The sequence below is a fragment of the Triturus cristatus genome, chromosome 3_1 (genome assembly GCF_964204655.1).
Source record: "Triturus cristatus chromosome 3_1, aTriCri1.1, whole genome shotgun sequence".
NCBI lineage: Eukaryota > Metazoa > Chordata > Amphibia > Caudata > Salamandridae > Triturus > Triturus cristatus.
In genome coordinates, this window is record NC_140583.1 from 497,543,444 (window position 1) to 497,567,566 (window position 24,123).

Consider the following 24,123-nt stretch of genomic DNA (forward strand, 5'->3'; position numbering starts at 1 on the left):
CAGGGCCCGATCTTTAAAACCTCAGCTTAACCTCACATAATGACCCCCAAACAAGGTAATGCACTATCACTCTCATCCAACCTGAAGATAGTGTCCCTAAATGTTAAAGGCCTTAACCACCCAGTCAAAAGGAAAAAAGTACTTGACTACTTAGCTAAAACTAAAGCAGACGTATTCCTCCTCCAGGAAACTAGGCTATCACAGGATGACGCAGAACGGATTAGGGCACAATGGGTAAGGCAAATGGCATGCTCACAAGCTATAGGGAAAAAGCGTGGAGTGATCACCTTGATAAATAGGAACTCCAAGATAAGCATAGAAGACCACAAATGCGACCTAGAAGGAAGAATCCTATTGACACACCTGAAAAGGGGAGACAAAAAATGTCATGTACTCAATATATATGGTCCTAACACGGACAATACCACCTTCTGGGAGAACGTATCAGAGAGGATGGATGCACTCCCACAAAACAAGCCAACAGTGCTGGCAGGCGACTTTAATTTGGCACTTGACTACACCTTAGATAGACAATCACAATGCCACACACTACCTCCGGGGGAGCATAAAGTACTTAAAAACGTATGTACCAAGTACAACTTGAAAGACACCTGGAGATTTCAACACCCAGACACGAGAGATTACACCTTCTACTCAAACCCACACAACTCGTATAGCAGAAATGACTACATACTGATCTCTGGCTCACACACCCATCTAATAGAAAATACAGATATAGCCACGAGAACAATCTCAGATCATTCCTGTATCAGCCTACTACTAAACGGCCGCCATAACGAAGACCATCCCCATAGATGGAGATTCAACAGCGATGTTTTAAAAGATCAAAGTAATAGAACCAGAATAGAACAGGCCATAAATGAATACATTAACGACACAGCAGATTCGGACCCCAAAATCATTTGGGACGCCCTAAAAAACACAATTAGAGGAACGATCATGGACATCAAAGGCAGGATGAACAAGAAAGCCAAGGCCCAATTAAACCAACTAGAGCTAGATATTCAAAAACTAGAGTCATCGCACATCTCAGACACAAAGAACGTAGGGGCACTCACAGAAATTGCAAGGAAGAAATACGAATTCAACAGAATTCTAAGCGAGAGAGCAGGTCTGTGGGTAAACAAATACAAGGCAATTAACCTGTGCGAAGCCAACAAATCGGGGAAAATCCTGGCATCCTACCTAAAACACAAACAAAGACAACACACCATTTCTGCAATCACAGACTCCCATAATGTCTCACACACAACATAAAGAAATCCAACGCACATTTAGTGGTTTTTACCAGGAGCTCTATAACAAGGACCAAACACTGGATGAAAATGGCAGCTTCAAATATCTTAACAACCTGAACCTCCCTAAAACAACAAACAGAAGACGCACTTAGTTTGGAGAAAGAGATTAGCACAGCGGAAATAGAAATGGCAGTTAAGTCTCTTAAAACTAATAAGGCTCCCGGACCAGATGGGTATACAGCCACCTTCTATAAATCATTTAACACGCTACTACAGCCAATGTTGAAAAAAGCTTTCAACCATTGCGAAGGGACAAGGAAGATCTCGCAACCAATGTCCGAAGCGAATATTATAGTCATACCCAAGGAGGGCAAAAACACCCAACTCCCACAAAATTATAGGTCTACATCCCTGATTAACGTGGACTGCAAGATATATGCAAAAATCCTGGCAGTGAGGCTTAATGGGGTACTCCCAAAACTGATGAGAAACACACAAGTGGGCTTCCTCAAATCACGCATGTCACACGACAACATCAAACTCTTATGCTACATTATCGATAGGGAAGCCAGGCAAACCAATCCAGCAGTGGCTATCGCACTCGACGCAGAGAAGGCTTTCGACAGGGTATCATGGCATTTTCTAGAACACTGCATGCGAAGTTTCAACCTAGGCAATGCTTTCATAAAGAAAGTTATGGCACTATATGACAAACCCACGGCCCTCATAGTGATCAACAGGGCCATCTCCGAACCTTTTAGACTCCACAGAGGTACAAGACAAGGATGCCCACTATCTCCCTCACTATTCCTACTTACACTAGAACCACTAATCAGGGATATTGAGTCAAACAATCAGATGAAGGGTTTTGCCATTAAAGCTACTACAATGAAACTAGCGGCATATGCGGACGACATTCTTGTCGTCACTGAAAGCCCCGAAACCTCCATCATGGCCCTCATGTACTCCATAAAGAGTTACTCGGCGTACTCCGGCTATAAACGCAACAGAGATAAGTCGGAATGTAAACCTCTCAACATACATACCACTAGAGACATATTGGGAGACTCGCGCCTCACTTGGCAAACCGGGTTCATCAAATACCTTGGCGTCTATTTCGATAAAGATCTTAAAAACACGCTAGAATGCAATGAGAAAATGCTTTTGACCAAGATAAAGAAGCTGCTTGAGGGTTGGTCACCGAAATTTATCATATGGTGGGGGGAGGATTGAAAATTAAAATGATGGTCACACCTCTGATCAACTACCTTACTAACATGCTCCCTCTAACCCTCAGCCTTCCTAGCAAAAAACGGTAGCTACTGGATTCTACCAGACCAGGAGTACACACCGGCGTGGCTGAAAGTAGAAAGAGCCATGCTAAACAACCTAGAACCACTAGCACTTCTAACAACCAACAGACACAACACTCTAATTAACACTATACTTACAAACACCAGAAACACCCTACTGAAAGTTGACCAGAAGTTAGAAAATAAAATAACAAACTCGAGAAGGGAGTCGATATGGTCAAATAACAAAATAAAATACAAAGGCAAAACACTCTATATGAAGACATGGGTGGAAGCAGGAATATCCCTTCCCATCCAACTCGAGGATGTAGGGAGACCCATCACTTTCAGCTCGCTTAAAAACAAACATACCCTACCCGATATTGAACTATATAACTTCCTAAACATAAAAGCGGCATTGACTAGAGCGAGACTGTTTAATGCCATGCCCTCAATCTTCCAGTACATGTCTAGCCTTAACAAAACGGGCCAGCAAGTGTCACACATCTATAGACTACTGCGCCCAAACAATTCAAGACTCAACGTTAAAGCACAAACTTACTGGGTGTCACTGCGAGGTAACACTAAGCGAAAAGGAAACACAAATACTATGGTCCTTCCCCACACACAGTAAAGTAACTACACTGGACTCCTGCTCGCCTAGCGAAACTGGGCATAAACACAAATGACCTATGCTGGAACTGTAACAGTGAGAAAGGAGATCTGGCACACCTCATCTTTTACTGCTCTAAAGTTAAAACCTACTGGGGGAAAATTTTTACCTTTCTAACAGATATGCTAGGGTGTTCCCTTAATCCAGAGTTTGCAACCCTGGTAACCACGCCTATCACGACAGCCCCAATGTCACAAAGAGATAGAGATCTACTCGACCTTTTGCTAACTGCCGGGGTTAAAATGATTCTAAACAAGTGGAAGGACACATCCAAGGGATCGTTCAAAGGGTGGCTAAACGGGGTAACATACCCCAGAGGGGCAGACGCAATGTCCCTACGAGACTCACCGTGGAGACAGCCCAACAGAGGGATGTGGACATCTATGGATAAGTACCTAGGCCCATATGAACCCCCATGAAAAAGGCGATACTGACACCTGTCGCCTAGCTTTTAGAACAACTCCACCAAGCTCTCTCTCTCTCTCTCTCTCTCTCTCTCTCTCTCTATGCTCCTATACACTTACCGCAGCTCAGGCACCTTTCCCCCTCCTACATACCCGAGACCGCTTACTAGAAGAACAGAAGGGAAAGGCAAACTATAAAAGGAAACAGAGGGAAGCGGAAGGTACCGTAGATCGTAGAAACCAGACTTTGTGCATATTCTATGTTTCTGTATGACTAAATGTTTAGTTTTGTGTGCTTATGTTTTGTGTCTTTTCTATGCAAAATCTCAATAAAAATCCTATTGAAATAAAAAAGAAAATACTGTGTGAGAATGGGTTTCATAAACTGTTTTACTGTGCCGTATATTATGACACGATCCAAAGTCTAGAAAAATGTGTTTATTGCACATTTAAGTATGCTAAAATATTTGTATAAAGTACAAAAGCAAGAATACTTTGATAAAGTACTATTCACGGTCTTATTTATCCATTTAAAAAAAAAAAATACATGGTAAAAATTATTTCGTTTTGCTTTATGAACCATTTCCTTTACCTGAAGCACAACATTTATGTCTTTCTCTAACCAAGTTTCTCTAAATCACTTCTTAGGACTGCAAGCCAGCCAACTACAATTTGCAATGTTCCAATCTTTTAATAGGACTATGCTACCTTGAATGTATGTCCATGGCCTGTTATAGATTCTAATCCTTTATTGCTTTACCCAAGCCTATATCCCTTATTCACAAAACATTTTAATGGTGTATTCCCAAACTGCAACCCTACACCTGTTGGTTTCAATTGGCAGTCTCAAGACTGGAGCAGAGGATAAATGGCAAAAAAAACAAAAAAAAGGAAGCAAAGGGAGGCCGACCTTTATGGGGGTTGTGCCATTACCCAATTCCTAAATAAAATTTTAAATTTTTTTTTTTTTTTTAAACATACAAGCCATGTGTGCTTATGTAGAAAAGTAGCCCTTTTTGACATGGTCACCCCGACTTTTTGTCTGGTAACTGATGTGATTTTGACTGGAAGTGCACTAGATTCCTGCCAACCAGGTTCCAAGTGCCAAAGCCCTATCCAAAAACTGTACAATTTTTTTCCAATTGGTAAAACCTTTAGCACCCGCTGTAAGTCCCTAGTAAATGATACCCCTGGTAACTAGGGCCCGAGATACTAAAGAGGCCAGGTAAGCTTGCCACCTCCAGGCTAGTACTGTCCCTAAGGTAGACCCACTGAGGTGGCCACGATTTTTCAGAAGGAGCCATCTTTGTGATGGCATACTAAGGAATTCTGGGACAGGGTTATGCCCACTTCCCATAGGAAGTGATCATATAAGGGGCATAGTGACCCCAAGGGTCAGTAGCCCATTGGCTCTCCCATAACCACACCCCTAAATTCAGTATTTAGGGGAGTCCCTGGCACCAGAGAAGCAGGTCCTGTTGGCCTACGAAGAAGAAGGACACAAAGAGCCGCAAAAGCAGAAGACTGAAGACAGCACCTGACTTGGCACCAGTCCAGCTGAGCTGTCTGCCATTCTCGGTCTAAGATGCGCCAAAGACGTCTCGTCCTGCAGCTGTGGGCCTCCAAAACCTGGGAGGACTGTCTGCCTTCAATAAAGACGGAAACCTTCTGAAGAACAGAGGAACTGTTCCCTGCATCCCGCAGAAACTCTAAAAGAAAAGACTCTGAAGACTCCAGAACCGCCAATACCAGACACCTGAAGCCACCACTGCCCCCATCGCTACCAGCCCGAGTCGAAGTGGGATGACGGTGTCATCAAGGTCCCCCGGACCTCCAGGGCCTGAGTCCATCATGGTTTCACCCCTCGTGGACCCACAGACGCTGCCTGCAGCCTCTGCACCCAAGCTCCCTCTACAGCAACTACTCCTAGTAAGAAAATCTGATGCCTAAAGTCACCTCTGTATCTGTCGCCCCCGGGCCATGGAGAAGAAGACCAAGGGTGTTCCTATGCTCAGGCCCCCGAGCATCACAAAGCCTGAGCCCCCTGTTGGTTCAGCCCGAATGGCTTTCCAGCCAGGACCTGTCGCCTCTTTTTGCGGTGACCAATCTCCATTTAAAAACACTGGGCTCCTGACACTATTTTGCACCTGGCAACTTTCATGCAGCTGGTGGCGTGCTGTTGGTGCTGCCTTGGACCTTGCCCACCACCCAACTTAACTCCTGAATATTGGTCCTGGAAGTCGCTGAACTGTTTGCAATACTTGTTCTTCCTGCCATAGGATAACATTGCCAAACTCAAAAATTGCACTTTTTCAATTGAAAAGAATTACATATTTAAAAACGTACATACCTGAACGATTTCTCTCTGATGCCGAACCATATATCAACATACTTGCTATTTGTAGATTTCGCCAGCAGGCGCTGTGTTTGGGAAATCTATTGCATTTAATATAAATTTTAAAAGGGGCTTACATCCTGCCTCCTTGCTTTTCATTGGCTCCTGTGCTTGCCACTTACTTTCCCCCCATTTCTATTGGCAGTAGTAGACTGTTTCCTGCACTTACCAATGCTTGTTCCTCGTGCTTCTCTTATCAGTTTCCCATCACCAAAGTACTGTTTCCATCCGTGTTTCTAGAACTATTTTCTCTGCCATCGAGCTATCATTCCCCTTCCTCTATCGCTCTTGCACTGGTTTTTCTTTCTCTCACTTCTATTTAATCCGTTCTCAGCACTTTTACATAATCATTCTCACCTGGCTGCAGCATTTCAAGCATGCATTCCGGCTCAGGCACAGGCAATCTTCTGTTGTAATTTTCTCCGATTCCCCCATCCCGCTAGTCTTTCTTGTGATTCCCCTTTTCTTCCAAATTCTTTAGGTTTCCATTTTTAATATCGTATTGCTTTCCTTTTTTCGTGTGCTTCCTTATTTCTCTTATGATTTCTTTCTCCCCTGTTCTATTTTTCTTGTACATTCCCATATCTCAACTCTTTAATAATAGTTCACTTTCCTCTCTCATGCTCTCGTCTCCGGCTGCCCCATTCTCTACATACGTTACAACTAAACCAGCATGTTTTCCCTTTCTCTAGTCTTTTCTTCCACTCTGCCCTCTCTTTCTCACTGTCTCATTCACTGTCACTGATCACCTTTTCTCTCTTCCCTTCTTCCATCTCCTGCCGAGACTCAAAGTCGTCTCGCCAGCTCAAAGGTCAACAGTTCTGGCCCTTATGCCACAACCTCTGTCCTGCCCCATCTCTTATTTCCATTACACTTGTTTTCATTCCAGTTCGTGGCTTGTTAAATACTGCCGGGAACCGGCCCAACACAGTCTTCGCACTGTACAACAAAGCAGATGTTGAACAATAAGCACAAACCATAAACAATACTGTTTCTGCAAATAACACTTAAAGCCATAGTCACTGCATTTAAAAATAAGATTAAGAAGTTTTGTGCATACTTGAGCAGCAAAGACGTGTGGTTGGTGTATTACTGCCAAAGTCGATGACGCGGACCACTGATGAATTCATTAACACAAAAGTCACATACGGTGACTGTGCAGTTGGTGTGACTAGTAAACAAAACAACATTACCCAGGATCCACAGATAGAAGCGGTATCTTGTGACCCAGCTTGCACAAAACCTTTAGATTTCCTGCCAGCTGATCTGAACTCTGGCTGTCCTGGTTTTCTCAATGGGTATATTTGAACAAGGAAGAACTAAGACCGGTAGGGTTTTATCCTAGTTTACCCCCTAGTTCCCTGCAAAGTTAACTGCCATCTCAGAGTGAGTGCAAATGAACACCTACATCAATCACCATGCATTCAGGCACTTACCAACCTTCCCACACCTCTTATAATTCGTTCCAGAGGCGAAACCTAATGCATTTACCAATGCTTGTTATAATTTGGTGTGGCACTCCTCCTTGGGTCGTGGGTGTCATTTATTAATCATTGTGTGTATTTGCAGATGTCTTGAACTCCTCTCAGTTGAGCCTAAGGCAGCTTGACCACACAACCCGTAATTGAGAACCATGGGAATGCTAGAGCAAGCCCCTGTCCACCTATGGGGGAACCCCTGGACTCTTTACAAGTATATCAGATTATTGATATATCACACAAAGAGCCAGCTTCCTACATGAACCATGCTGAACGATTTTGCTATTATTTTTATTTGGTTTTTAATTTGGACAGACCAATATCTTGTGAGCAGTGGTGGCTGTATATGGTATTGAGGGAATCGGTTTACGGCGACCGACAGTTTGCAATTACCTTCACCTTGCAGTACAAAGATCTGTACACATACTTGCGGATAAAGACTGGCTTAAGTCGCGGCTCTGCTTCATCTTCACTGTCAGTGTATTCTTCATACTCCGATTCAGACTCCGACTCTTCCCCAGAACGGCCTTCATCCTCCACTTCCATCAACTCCATCTCCTCATTCTTCCGCTCCTGAGCACGCTGGCGCATCATGACACGCCTCCGCTCAATTTCCTAATGCAGGAAAAGTCAGAATAATTCACCTCTGAAAATCTCTGTATTAGATTAGCTGGCCCAAAGCACCATCATGCCTTTCTAAATTTATTTTGTTATTTCTGAGGCCTGTCAAGTTAAATAAGTTAAATAATAATGCGGATTAAGTGCCATCATTGACAGACAGCGCCAAGTATCCTAGAATCCTATGTACAAATGAGCAGAGCTGACTTCTCACATACAGAATTGACTTCAGAGCTCTGTGTCTCAAATTAGCAAGATACCACACCTGCTGTGCAGAACAAGGGTGGAAGTATTTTTACCAAATTCACAGAGCACCATTACGTTACTACGAAGTGTTTTTACTTGAATCATGTAATACACACCTCATCATCAATCTCTTCTTCCTCCTCCTCACTACTGTCCTCTCTGTCCGCATGCCACTCCTCTTTTTCAGACTCAGATTCGCTTTCACCCACAACTTCGGGTTCCACAATTTTTCGATGCCGTGCCAATCTAAACACAAAAACAAGCTCAATTGAGAACCACATATAACATTTTTAGAACCTTGATATGTGTGAGAGAGAGAGACAGACAGGCAGACAGAGAGAGAGAGAGCTCTCTCTCCCTTTGGGAAGTACAAAAGATTTCAAGAGTCATTCGAAATTGGGGAAAAGAATACAAGCAAGAGACTGTAACTACATATCAGCATAGAATAAATATGGAAAATTTCCACCCAGAAAATTACAACAGCAAGGGTGCAGTCGATAAAATGTTTGAAGAAGCCTATATGTATACTGTATCCTGTATGATTATTCTTATAATACCTTTGCAAAGAAGTTTTCATACTAGAAACTAAGTGCACATCTGGAAATTACTCCACCAAACTCTCACTTTTTGTTTTAAAACGCCTTTGTACCGAGTGTCAAGTTCTATTGAAATGCCACTCTAATACATCTTTTTCAATGAGGCATGAACTAGCTTCGATCACGCATTTGCTTTGTTGTATACGGCAAGTAAAGAATACCATACTGTTGAGGGTAAAAGTGGGAGAACTCAAATTCCTTGTCTGAATATAACACTGTATACTATGTTGTATTAGCAACATTGGAAAATATGGGCCAAAATTTGGAGATAAGAAAAGAGCAGTGTGGAAATAACATCCCACCAATTCACAAGAACCCTACCTCGAAGAGGACCGTAGAAAAGACGCAGAAAACAATCCTTGAGTGTAGCGCAGAAGTTATATTACACGTTCTAAACGTAGTGGTGAACTGCATTGTGACACAGAAGCTCAAAATATTAATAACAATACCTTTCTACCTTTGTGCTGTATTGTTGCGTCCAAAAGTCACAGCCAATTAAACATCATAAATACAAATGAAGTTGCAAGCCCATCTGCGCCTGGACTGAGCCCAGTGCCTGGAACTATGGTCCGATCACCACCTAGTGATACTCGGCAGCACTCCTTGGGGTCCTAGACCCTGGACGCTGTTCCACCAATTGCTGCCGCTTCTCACACATATTAGCTTACACATGCACCCACTGCCGGTTCTCCAGCAGCCATCTCCCCACACCCCCACGCAAATACTACAATGAGTAAATAAAATGCACAACATTCACAGGACACCTGCACTTCAAACTGCAATCTCTGGAAACTTCACCCTGAACAGAACTCTCACCTACTGACCACGAGCCATCTTTACCAACCTCATCACCAATTTCATCGCTCTGTTCACCATCGACACCAGAGCGGACATTCCCCTCAGTGACCTCAACTGTCACCAGGCAGACCGAAACAACCCCTGCTCCACTGCACTCCTCGAAAGCTGTGCGGACTCCCTCGCACCCATCAAACCCAACCACCATAGCAAATCAAACAAGCAGGCCAGCTGGTACACAGAAGACCTCCGAAAAAGCAACAGATTCTGGAAACTGCTAGTGAGGAACAATGTTGCACTGAGACGCTATCACTAGCAAATAGGAATCGCCAAGAAAAACAAGCATTTACAATGCAATAGGTCTCGCATTTGCGAGAGTTTAAGCTATTAGTATTGTAAATGACAATGCCTTTTATTTATGGTTTAAAAACCAAAACATAAATAAAAGGCATTGTCATTTACAATGCCAATAGCTCAAACTTGCATAAATGCGAGACCTATTGCATTGCAAATGCTTGTTTTTTATCTTAGTGAAGTGAAGATAACATGCCTCTTTTACAGAAACCCCCCACCATCGTTTTATAACACTTTAAACACTGAAGGAGTGTTTTGAAAAAAGACAATACCCTGAATGGAACCGCTGCGGTTCTGGTCAATCACATGGAACACATAGATGCCTCTGAAATTCGGAAATGCCTGAACAAGTAGTAGAACGAAATGTACTACAAAGCAGAGGCGCAACTAGAGCCAAATTTCGGGGGAGGGGGGGCTAAGAAAAAATTTCAGGGGGGAGGGGGCGGGGGAGGGGCTGAATATTTTAAGCCATAGTCAGAATGGAACTGCCGGGGCTCTTAGAAGGGGTGAAACAACAGCGAAGCCTCATTAACATGCAAAGGGTCTTTTAAAGACCTGTGAAGTGCTCGGGTGCGGCTGTGTGTGCACCGGGAAGCTGTCTCATCCCGGGCTGCCACACACGACGGGGGGTGGGGGGGGCTGAAGCCCTTTGAGTCCAATGGGTGTTGCGCGCCTGCTACAAAGGTTATGATTGATCTTTTGTTCCCACCAACCTGCTTGATCAGTATAACAACCAACTACATTGGTAGAAATGGCCATTGCTCATCCCAGACGTATGTGAAGCAGACAAGCTGATCTTACCGCGTTTGACCTCCCTTGTTACAATACTTTTTTGGTATCTAATCTTGAGATTTAATCTTCTGCAGGAAACCTGGTCCTCCCCTCTGCTGCCGCCCTTTTTGTCTCTTAAGGTATTATCTCTCACATTTCACAGTGCAGTCATCTCCTCCACGGTGCTGCGGGCTGAACCGTGACACATTTCTTCAGTGCTTGAACAATGCAGGAGACGACGGTGGACTATAAGCTTAGCAGGTCTCCCTGGCGTCGTGTGCAGCCAGGGTGATCAGGCCTGCGAGATCGATCATGTAATCGGAAGGTGAATGCGCGCTGACGCTCTTACGTAACCCAGCTCTGGCAGGCGGCGCTGGGCGGGACAGGAAGGTTGCGATCAGAGCACAGAAGTTATGTTCGGTTACACACCCTGGAAGTGGCTACTTTTGCTGCAGTTACTTAAGCAATGACGTACCCATCCTAATAAGTAATGCTTACTTTCTCAAACAAAAGCAAACAAGCCGGAAGTCAGGCGCCCTTGCCCGGGACGTGGGCGGGGCCTGCTCCGGCAAAAATAGAAACCGGCGTGCCGTGCTAACGCGGGTTCCATGTTGAAGGGAGAGCCCCGCGGTGGCGGCCAGAGTGAAGAGAAGCCCCGGGTCCCAGGAGGGGGCCCGGGTGAAGAATGCGGCGGCCGAGGATGACCTCAGCAGCGCGGGGCTCCCAGGAGTGCAGGGAAGCCCCGCAACAGAAGTGCTGCAGCCGTGAGGAGGAGCCCCCCCCCAGAAGAGCAGCCCGGTGAGTAAAGAAGGGCTGGGGGGGCTCCGTGTGGGCTATTGTTGCTCAGAATTACACTTTACGCCAACAATAGCCCACACGGAGCCTCCAACGGGGCTGGCATGTTATCGGAAGCGAGACAGGAGATGTTAACATTGCGTGTGTGCACGTGCGTGTTCACGTGCGCGTACACCGGCTCAAGTCCGCCAAAAGCCTTGCGCGTGCCCATCTCCTGTCCCGTGGCAAGTCAGCAACAATAGATCTCGCTGCAGACAGCAGCGCTTCGCTCGCAGGCGAGACCTAAAAAACACTAGTTGACCGCTTCAAAGGAAGCTCCAACAGTTGCAAGGACATCTTGACCCTCAAGGATTGAACCTCACCCTCAGCCACTGTCAACAGCATTGCTGCCTCCCAACACCTCTGCAACAACCTATCCAACTTCTTCCACAGCAAAATTGCAAACATCTACAGAAACTTTGCACACCAATCCTACTCCAAACTCATTGCTAACCTACCCAGCACCAACCAATACGGCTACCTGACTGAACAGACAATCCTCACCAGAAATGACAGCAGCAATCACGCGGACCATCCACTCAAGGGCCCTAATGGATTCATGCCCCCACTACATCTACAACCTAGGAACAGAAATGCCCTGGCCTACATCAATAACACCTCCACGTCTGTCACTTTCCCAGATTAATGGAAACTTGCAGAAATCAACACCCTCCTTAAGAAGCCCACAGCCGACCCAAATCAACCTCGGACCCATCTCCCTGCTCCCCTTTCCAGCCATGGCAATTGAGAAGGCCATCAACAAGCAACTCACATCAAACTCCACCATCTTCTAAACAACACTTAATCAGGATTCAGAAAGAACCACAGCATCGAAACAGCACCCATCACAGCCACCAATGTCATTAAAATCATCCTGGAAGAGAAATAGCGGTCATCATCCTGTTTGACCTCTCCACGGCCTTCGACATGGCCTCACATAACACCCTCATCAGAAGAATCCACAAGAATGGCATACAAGGATCTGCTCTAAAATAGATCCGTTCTTCCTCATGGGAAGAACCCAAAGGGTCAGGCTGTCACTCTTCACGTCCGGGATGAAGAAACTGATATGGGTAGTCCCACAGGGATCGTCACTCAGCCCCACACTTTATAACATATACATGACACCGTTTGCCAACATCATCAGATCATAAGCAATCAACCTCATCTCTGCAATCAACATCATCTCCTACGCCCGATGACACCCAACTCATCCTCTCCCTGACGGACAAGACAACCACCACCAGAACCAACTTTAACAACTGCATGACTGTGGTAGCAGACTGGATGTGTGTGGAGGAGTGTGGCTCAATGGTTAGAGCGGCAGACCCTGAAGCAGAGTTCTGGCCAGGGACCAGGGTTCGATTCCCGCCTCAGCGGGGCTCGGGCTCAATTTCCCCGGACCTGTCTATTCTCGCTTCGGTGCCTATTCTAATCACGGGCCCCACGCTGCAACTCTGGGCAATAGCTTGCTTAGCCTCCACACCGGCCCCAACAGCGCTAAGGATGCCTGGCCTCACCCTGGGGGTGCCCAGGAGTGGACACTTCACAGGGAAAGCCAGGAGGGGTTCCACAGCGGTATGAGTATCAGCGCCAGGAAACCGCAAAGGCGCCACCGCAAGGTGGCCATCTGGTGACAGTGCGCTCTATAAGTACCTTGACATTTACATTTACATTTACATTTTACATTTACAAAATGCTTGAAGCTCAACTCCGACAAGACGGAAGTACTGGTCTTCAGCAATAAGAGCGCCCTATGGTAGGCACCCACTCTGCCCCCGGCGGCCGTTGAAGCTAGGACCCACAGATCACCCAAGAAATCTAGGGAACATCCTAGACGACAAGCTCAACAAGCCGGCTCAAGTTAACACAGCGTGCACCTCTGCTTCCACATCCTATGCATGCTGCAAAAGATCTTCAAATGGTTGCCTCGGAATACCAGATGGACCGCCACACAAGCCCTTATCACCAGCAGGCTGGACTACGGCATCACTCTCTTCGCCGAAATCTCCAAACAACTTATGCACAAATTCCAAAACAAGTAGAACACCACCACAAGATTCACACTCTACCTTCCACGCTTCACCCACATCACACCGTACCTCAGGAAGCTTCACTGGGCTTCCCTTTCACAAGCACGTCCAATTCAAACTTCTCACACACACATACAAAGCCCTACACAACACAGAACCAAAATACCTGAACAGCCGCATACACTTCTACCAACCCTCCAGACACTATGCTCTTCCTAACTCTTACACACTCCCCGCATCTGCAAAAGCAAAACCGGAGGTCGCTCATTTTCCTACATCGCACTCAAGACATGGAACGACCTACCTCAACACACCAGAGCCGCTTCTTCACCTTTTGAGTTCTGCGCTTCATATAAGTAACTTCGGGACCACACACCTACACCTGCCCAAATGCCTGTCTACCCTCGAGTGATTAGTGTGCTATACAAATCAACATAACATAACTCAGTCCCTAAAAATGCATACTTGACATGTGGTTTGGAACGTCCTAGTAAACACCGACTAGCTCTGTAATCAGAGTGGACCATATACATTTCCTGAGATGATTTTCAATAGTTCACATCACAATGGTGTGGATCCCTCCCTTTTATATGTACCAAAAGCAGCCTGACAACCACAGAAAATTACCTTTCTTCCACATCTTCATTCAGGCGGTTCTGTAATCGTCTCAGACGGGGGTCGCTGGTGCTCTCCTCTTGCTGTTCCTCAGGCTCCACTTCCTGCTCTTTTCCCTTTTTGATGAACTGAAACTCCTCATCCTCTTCATCAGAGGATTCCATAGGAGCATAATCGGGCCTTTTACCAGAGACATAGCGCTTCACCTTCACCTTTTCCATCGAGATTTCACCTAGAAACAGGGAGCAAATGCCAGTGTTACATTCAACAGTCAGACATTGCTCCATGATACCTATAGTGCATTTTAGGGTCTAGTTGTGAATTAATAACAGCCAGTCAGCTTTTACTCCCAAAAGTGTTACATGAGCAGTTATTTCAACTGAGATATATTACGTTTTGTGATGCACTTTACAAATACTGGGGTTTTTCACCATAAGAACCGCACCGTCAGAGACAGGCTGGTACACCAAGAGTACACTATGGGAACTACCCCCTGTCACAGGGCATTTCCCATTCAGGAATTGTTCAGACTGCCCACTCACAATTCACACCAAAACAATTGACCTGGGACTGATACACCATGGGAACAAAGAGTACACACCAATTGCAACAGTAATAACACCATCTATATGATTACTTGCCCTTGCGACCTGAAGTATATTGGAATGACCACCAGGAATGTAAAACTACACAACAGTGATCACAGAAGCACCATCAGATGCAAAAGAGTTACAACCAAGCTCACTGCCCACTTCGTCGAGATGCAAACACGGATATTGACCACGGATGGACAATCAATGAAAATTACCACAGCAAATTGGGATACACAAGAGACTCCTCATCAAGGAACAACGATGGGTGTACTTTCTACAGACACAAAGAAGGGCTCAATGACGATATCCCTTAGAACCAGCTTAACAACTTATCTTAAAGAGGGGTTTCAGACAACAGCTGTCTTAGACAAGCATTACAACATGGCACTCTACCCAACTGGACATATTCCATTCTATCAGATATGGAATAATATCGACTTGATACTCGGCAAACATTACTACTGACATATTAAAACTTCACACGTTTGCCTCTCTTGCCCCGTTTTTGTACTTACTCAGGAAGCACCTTAGGTAGCACTTTCAATGCACTACATTTACCCGATATCTTAATAATGGGCACTTCACCACCACAAGCTGTTAATGTGCACATGCCCTTTTTTTTATTTTAGTTAGATATGTGCACTTTGCTTTTCAATATAGGACAAAATTACCCAATTTTTTCTGTAAACCAGCTTTGTGATCGTTCCTCTTATATTAGGCAAATGACACGTAATTTCCTATATACCTTTTTTTACACCACACATGTCTAACGAGGCACCCCATGGTGCAATGATAAATGAAACGTTGAACTACATTACCCAAAATGCATCATATATGGGATCTACTTCTGTGTTTCTACGACTATTTTCTCACGTGGCACGCGTAATAATCTCACACGCGCACACTAACATTGACGCCCCTCCCTTTCTTGGGAGCGGCTATTCTGCTGCATCTGCTATATGCATCATTACTACCGCCCTTGATTATGCCACGTAGAGAACGAGCCTCCCACACATGACGTACGAGGGCGTCCCATCGGGCGGGGCCTCACACGGAAGCACCGTGTTTCCATATACAATGAGGAATGAGGCATGTCCAGGCTCCAGTCCTGGAAGAGCTACGCGCCACAATCAATCTTCTTCTCCCACATCAGGGCGGGCAGGGCAACACACGGAAAACGTCATTCCAGATCTCGATAATGGCATGATGCTTAAACCGAGCAGCAGATTCTTTACGGCAACCGCAAAAAGGGGAGCTGAGCTGACAGTAGGTTCTATGCAGGGACAAGACCTTTGGTGAAGTAAGTTTTCTTGCCCTTCATGTCCGAGGATACAGCCGGATGCTTTCTTTAACAGAGCCTTGCCTCCATGCTTAACGTTTACTTAACTTTAAAAAATTCTGACATTTTCCCTTTTTTCTATACCTAGAATGTGACTGCAAGGCCTCCCTCTCATGCCCCCGTGGGAGCAGATGCCCCTTTTAAAATTGGGTGAATGACTATCACCCCAAACACAAAATTGTACATTATAAATCTTGAAAATACATACTTTTTACAAGAGAGAGTTTGGATGCTGGTGCAAGTGTGAGCAGCCATACATTGAGGGCTATTTATGGGCGGATGAGACCACATGTGTAAATTCACATTCAAGTTCAATTAACTCACCTTGACTCGTAATTGAACGTAAAAGGTTTTTGGAGCAAATGCATCTGGTTTGGTATCACTGGGATCACTGAACGAAGCGCTTTCCTAGTAGTAATACCTTACTTGTCACAATTGGCATTTGGTAGCTTGGGGACTGCACTGTGAAGTATCACTGCAACAGTATGTTAACCTCTGGCTTTACAGCAGAAATTACAGCTTGTACTTTTGTACCTTGTTTTTTCTTGCAGGTAATTCCCTCATAATGCTGCGGCAAGTATATGCCTTTCTCTAATCCTTTCACATGCAAATTGCATGCACACGTTATTCACGTCTTCGGGGGAAGTGACTTCGTCGCTACCCACCCTGATGAAAGCCAAGGACTTCACATAGGCCGTTAGGAAAGGGCTGAAACAGGTTGGTGTTTTAGGGTACATCCTTTAGCCCTACATACTATTTTCAACCTTCCCTCCCACCCCACGAATAAAGGATACCTTTGGAGTGGGTGAGGATTTTTATCTTTAAAGTTACGCCCCCATACATGCAGTCTTCATAAGTGCTCCCTGGAATGTGGTCGAGCCCAACCCGACCTTTAGGAGTTGTGGTGAACCCAATGATGAAGCTTGTCACTACGAGAGTAAGTGAGTGTTACATAAAGAAAAGGGTCTTTTTCTCTTCCCACCCATAATAGTGGGTGTGTTGCCACCCGGCGTACTAACCACCCCCCATTTTGTCACCTTTTTTCCAAAGGAGCCATCCTAGTTCCAGAGGGAATACTTTTGTGTTTTTGAGAAGGTAGAGTACTAACCGATGGGAGACTTGCTTTCAGAAACTGGCAAGGACTATTTGATTGAGGAAGAATAAAAGACAATAATACTGGGCATCTGAAATTAGTTGAATTAAGCAGGTAAGGTCCTTTAGTCGGTCTTAATTTAAAGTGAAGACTGTGACTTGGGGACCAGGGTGAACAGAGTATGAAAATAGCGACAGAACAATAATCGTACAAACCTCAGGAGTAATGTTGAGCAAAAACAGAGCCTACAAGTAAGACTGGTTGTGGAAGCAACCAATAAAATCTATGAGCTGGTAATGATCATTGAGCAAGAAGCTAACTAGCCATCATGAATACACTACTTACGTGTCAGAGAAGGCAATTCACATACATGTATGACAGTGGTCCCTGTTATACATATCAGTGGCGTGGGCATAATACTTAAAAGCCAGAACATGCAGAACCTGACCAAACACATTTGTCTGAAAAAATTCAGCATTTTCTGTGCCACGTGGATCAGAATGCTAAGAAACCACTAATGGCGGGTAAGGAATCGGTATACAACCGGTAATTTGGATTTTTTCCCCCATGGATAGAATATATACAGGGTGATATGATCTCTTTCCATAAGAGAGCACGTGCTTAGTCATGTGATTCGACTTTTAGTGATGCGGCATGGTCTTTCAGGCTCTTTCCTTATATCCAATAGATAGAGTGATATAGAGAATCATACTTAAAATCTGTGGGCAATGAGAGACTTAATTCACTTGACAGAGCATATTTGGAGTGACAATGTACTTTACAGGTTTAAAAGTAGAACATGGTGGCTACAAAGGATGTGGTACTAGTCAACTGGTCAGACCACTGCCTGATCATGTTTACATTAATGGAGCTTAACTATAGACAACACTCAAAAAACGCTAGAGTGAAGGGACAGGAAAGAGCCTGGCGAAAATTAGGAACATGGAGGGGAAATAAATCTTCAATACTACCCACTGCTTCCTAGAAGAGACTGTAGACACCAATTATAACTGTCTACGAAACAAAAATCACAACCACAATAAATGAATTCATTCCGATAAGACTGATGACACCAAAATAAAAACAGCTGTCCCATGGCACACGGAAGCCCCGAAGGATAGAAAGGCTGAATGTAGAATACAAGAAAGACAATGGCGAATAACATATACAAATAAAGATAAGTTGCAACTGAAAGATGCGTTAAGATAGAAGTCAAAAAAGCACACAAAAACACTATTATACCAATACCATAACCACTGCAGTGAGGAAAACTAAGAAGGTTTTTGAGACTGTCAAAGAACTTGCTCACCCAGACTGAACAAAACAAAAAGTAGAACCAACACAGGAACTATGTAATAAATTGTCAGACTTCTACCATAACAAAGTGGAACTAATCATAAAAGAGTATCAGTAAAGAGAACCCTCCAAAGCAGACGGAAAACCCTAAAAGCATGGACCTCCAAATAGTCCCAACATAACTCAACGGCATGTGGATCCGGGTATAAAACTGATGGGAAAAGCCTCATTAAATGAGGAGAATTTCAGGGCACTAGCAATGTCAATTTCTTCCGGCTCGCCACTAGGTCCTATACCACATAAACTCTGGAAAGAAAGGGGGAATGAAATATTCCTGGCCTTATGGATAATATGCAACCAATCACTAGTGGCAGAGTCGGTTCCAGCAGGGTGGAAGAAAGCTCTAGTCACCCCCTTGGTGAAGAAACCCCATGCTGACTTACAAGAGCCTAGTAACTTTTGACCTATCTCGCAGCTCCCCTACCCGGTTAAAATTATAGAGAGACATACTAGTAAAATATTGGCAAACTTTCTAGAATCTAATCACCTACTTGAACCTGAACAGAAGGGCTTTAGACCTGCCCATGGCACAGAATCTGCCCCAACAATAGCAACAGATGGAGAGTTGATGAGGGAAAATCAGCAGTCCTGATTTTGTTAGATATGTCGGCGGCGTTCGACACCGTCAACCTCCGAATCCTACTCGATAGACTAAAAGGGGTTGGGGTGGAAAACATTTTTCTAAAATGGATGAAATCCTATTTACAGAGAGATTGCAAGCTATCTCACCCCCCCATTCAGATCAGGGTTCAAAGTGCTGATGTATGGAGTGCCACATAACATGTGTATTTGTAAAAGCGCGACGGGTATCTTGGCGCTGAACAACAGATGTTTATTGTTACCCAACCTCAGAAGGATGAAAGGCTGAATGGACCCGCCAGGATTTGAACCTGTGACCAGGAGGTCAAACACAGGCCCCTACAGTGAACGCATTAGTCCACTAAGCAACCAGACAGGGGTCAGCACTGAGCCCTATTTTCTTCAATGTGTATTTACACCCCTTACTGACCCTAATTAAATCCTTCGGGTTAACTTTCATAAACTAGGCAGACAACACACAGTTAATCATATCCCTGGATAATGAGGACCCGAACCAGCTGAATAACTTCCATGACTGCCTTACTGAAATGGCAAATTTGGCTCAGTAACAACACACTCAAATCTAACGGAGGCAAAACAGAGTTCCTGTGCTGCTCCCCCAATAAAGTTTCCGGCCAACTTCCAGATCACTTTAGGCCGTGGACAAAAGCTGTGGATCAGAGTCCGGTTAAATCAATGCGAAATCTAGAAGTGCAGGTAGATACAAAGTTTTCCATGGAATCTCAGGTTAACAAAATTGTGGCCAGTTGCCATGGGTTGATGAGAAACCCAACAAAAAAATTGTCCCCTTGCTTCCACAGCCAACTAGAAAGCTGGTGGTACAGTGTACAATTCTAAGCAGGATGCTTCTACTGGGAATTACAGACTATATATTAAAAAAATTAAGTAGAATACAAGGAACAGTAGCTAAATTAGCCCTCAATAAATCATGGCCGGTTTCCACTAATGAAACTTTGTGGGAACTCCACTGGCTACCAGTGAAAGAGAGAGGCACGTTCAAGGCAATATGTACAGTCCATAAGGCCCTAAATGGATAAGGACCCAGACACCTACAGGATAAATATACGTACTATAAACTTGCAAGGAGGCTGAGATCGTCATCAGCAAACCCAATGCAGGTGACCAGGTTTAGGAAAACCAGGGTTGGATGGGGAGCTTTACGACTTAAGGTAGCTCAAGCCTGGAGTAAGCTGCCAGGCTCCCTCAGTTCAAACACAAACCTGTTTAGTTTTAGGAAGAGTCTAAAAACCTGGTTCTATCCTTAATAAACAGAGAACGGATGTCTCCAGTCTTTTCCGACTATCTCAGATGAACTCTGATAGTGCCACGATAACTGCTAGGCGAACGTTGCGCTTTACAAATAAACAGTAAAAAATTTGAATTTGTTGACCAAATTCTCCATTGTGCCAATTGAAAGCCTATTTAAATCTATACACATAAATAGACAACTTTCAAAGCAAGACAAACTATGCACAGAGCGTTACACAAACACTTATTAAGGCCATAATTGTTCAGAAATAAATGCATACTGAAAAAAACAGGTGCTTGGTTGGATCACTGTGCTGAAGAGACAGAATGCGAACTCGAGGGTGTGCCTAGGAACTTGACGCAGTAGTTGTTCACCCAACCCAAATTAGCCAGGCAGCTGCAATCCTTCTCGTGATTCATGTGGGACATGCTTAAAGTGGCTGTTATTAACTGTCACTTGATTGATTGATTGAACTGTCACTTGTCTGGACAACTCCACCATAATAAGCATGGATGGTAAAGTAGCTGCTACTGAAAAGTAACCGAGGTATAAGTTTTTAGGACATGTCACTTGAATGTCTGAAAAGAGACTGAGGCTTATGCCATCTGAAATATACGCTTTGGCTAGCCAATGAAATTACATACATTATGATATAAAAAAATCTTTTTACCCCTCCAGTAAAGGATGAAGAGCTTGTGTTTGAAAAAAATACAATTACTTCAATTTTGGCAGCATGTTATCAGTTAATTGTCATTTTGTGACCCCACCTGTGGGGACAGATCATCACTGCGCCACAATCTTTCAATGATGTGGCCCTACTAGCAATGGAAACCGCAAGAGGGACAAACCACATATACTTCAAATGTATTTGCATTAACAACCACAGAGAAGCTGGTATATTCTTTCAGGTTGCCTCCACCATATTATATTATCTGACGGAATGGCTTCTGTTTACTGCCAGGGTAGTCATCCTTGCACTACAAGTAAGCATGATCCATGCAGAGGCATTCTAATAGTTCTCATCCAGAATAAAGCATAGGAAGTAAGCTTGCTCTGACTCTAGGGGAGTGCAATTTTCTCCACAGAACAGCTAACCCAATTATATTTGCCAGTCACCTGGTTAGGGAGAACAAAAAAAAAACATCCCTGACAGAACTGAGAGCACCCCATGTGCCATCCATACTCTTAAAACCGTGTGCACTGAACATCACAACCATCTTGCTTCGCCATGCCCATAATACTGTGCCTGAAAGGAGACTGTCACCCTCCCACCAAACCCCATAACAGTAAGCACTGAAATTGCTTAACTTCAGCCTGAATATATGCCTACTCCAAGAAAGCCTTGCTAAAGTGCTGCATACTCCTGTAGGCCTCCTGTCTTAACTGCTGTTTCTATCACCATGTAAGCGAACCTACTCCAGTACCTACAACTGATCATCCTCAAGAATCAAGCTCTATATAACCTCATGTTGCTTTATTATCTACCCTATGCCTATAGTTTCAATTTGTAACCCTCGACCAATACTTGCTGCCTACTTCCCACATATGCCTCATCCCAATTCCAACACATGTCCAGCTCCCCAGCCCTGACCTTTCTCATTGCGGATGGGCACGGCCCCCGCCGTGGACTGGATGGGCGGCTGCTTGTTCAGGTTGTTGTTGATGTTGTTGGCCGCCATAACGGCAGCTGCGTGTCCGTCCCAAGACATTTTGACAACAGCCACCGACCCCGAGTGCTCCAGGTAACCGTACAAACCGGAAGCGGAAGTATTCTCAGACGTACACAACAAGCCTCACGTTCGCGATGTCATAAAGACGCGACCAGCCAATAAACGGAATAAGATTGGCAGAAGCAGCCAGCAAACAGCAGATGGCAGCAAAGGGCCTTTATTTACGATCACGGCGGTGGTTCGCGTGTCACAATTGTCCGTGATTTTAGGGCTGCCCCTGCTGACATTTCTCTGTATTTGTGCAAGTTTAAATTATTTTAATTTTGTGATGCTCAATCGTGAAGGTTATTAATGTCAAATAGAATAATAACGTGCATAATGAGTTTGATGTTGATAAGCCACATAGAATAATAACGTGCATTAGGAGTCTGATGTTGATCGTGGTTTTATGAATTTAATGGTTAACCCCTTTGCTTCTAGGCCTTTCCTCCACCCCCTGTCCTAAGCCTTTTTTTGGCTGTTTGGGGTAGTTCGCGCCTTGGTCCCTGTAACTTTTTGACCACATAAGGTATCTACGCCAAATTTGCGTCCTTTTCTTCCAACATCATGGGGATTTTAAAGTACCCAGTGTTTGTTGATTCCCCTGTAGGGGTCCCAGAAATTAGCCAAAATACAGCAATTTTCTTTTTTTGTCGGGGAAAATGGGAAAAACGTGTTGCAGAAGAAAGCGTCTGTTTTTCTCCCTGCAAATTGTATCAACAAAGGGTTTGTGGTGCTGAAATCACCATCTTCCCAGCTTTCAGGGACTGTCAGAATACCAAAATTTTTTACACAGTTTTGGAATTTTACTTGGACATAGCCTAATTTTGCTATTTCTTATGCTTTCATCCTCCTTCCAATTAGTGGTAGAAATGGGTATGAAAGCAATAATGGATCCTGGAAAGCTATACATTTCAGAAAAGTAGACAAAATTCTGAATTCAGCAAGGGGTCATGTGTGTAGATCCTTCAAGTTTTTAGGTCTCGCCTGAGGTAGTGCATGCACTGCTCTGGCAAGACTTTTAGTAAGGGGGCTTCAAAAAGCTGACCACATGCTTTTGCTTGTGGTCTAAAACTTGCGGTTACGCGCACAGGCGCCATCTGGCTTTCCTCTCTTGTCATGGCACATTAAGCGGATCACTCGCGGGCACCCTTACAGTGCGCGCACATCGCACACCACTCGCCAGACGTGCCTCCTTGTTTTGCCATTTATACACTTTTTCATTATTAAACACACACCTCCGTCACGTTATTATTAGCAGCCCTTTAGCATTTTGAACTCACGTGCTCTCTCTCAAAGCCAGCGTCGTCCACAATTGATACACTTTTTAGTCATTAAACAAACATCTACTGCGCATAATTATTAATTAAATAGAGCGCGGCACCAGCAAACACATAATTGGAGTGCCAGCAGTGTGATATTGTATTACTTTTACAAGCACGCGTGTGGCGTGTGAGCACGGCTCTTTGGTATTTTCAACTGATGTGCTCTCTCACAAAAGCCAGCCTCTTCCACAATTTGTACACTTTTGCGTTAATAAACAAACATTTCGGGCGCGTTATTATTAAATAAATAGAGTGCGGACCTTTAGCATTTTGAACTCACGTGCTCTCTCTCAAAGCCAGCCTTGTCCACAATTGATACACTTTTTAGGCATTAAACAAACATCTCCGGCACATAATTGTGAAATAAATAGAGCGCGGCCCATTTGCATTTTCAACTTACGTGCTCACCAAAGCCATCCTGGTACACGATTTAGAAACTTTTTCGTTCTTAAACAAACATTTCCGGTTTGTTATTAAAAAATAAATATAGCGCGGG

General features: G+C 44.3%; 1 protein-coding gene across 1 annotated transcript in view; it reads right to left on the bottom strand.

Moving 5' to 3' along the window:
* Window positions 1-22,396, bottom strand: part of MFAP1 (microfibril associated protein 1) — a 38,391-nt gene extending 15,995 nt beyond the window's left edge. The window contains exons 1-4 of the mRNA XM_085644359.1: window positions 22,185-22,396; window positions 14,376-14,595; window positions 8,482-8,611; window positions 7,929-8,116 (exon numbers count right to left, since the gene is read on the bottom strand). Coding sequence (XP_085500485.1) covers window positions 7,929-8,116; window positions 8,482-8,611; window positions 14,376-14,595; window positions 22,185-22,302 — 656 coding nt within the window. The 5' untranslated portion in view covers window positions 22,303-22,396. The remainder of the gene's footprint in view (window positions 1-7,928; window positions 8,117-8,481; window positions 8,612-14,375; window positions 14,596-22,184) is intronic.
* Between the last annotated feature and the right edge of the window lie 1,727 nt (window positions 22,397-24,123).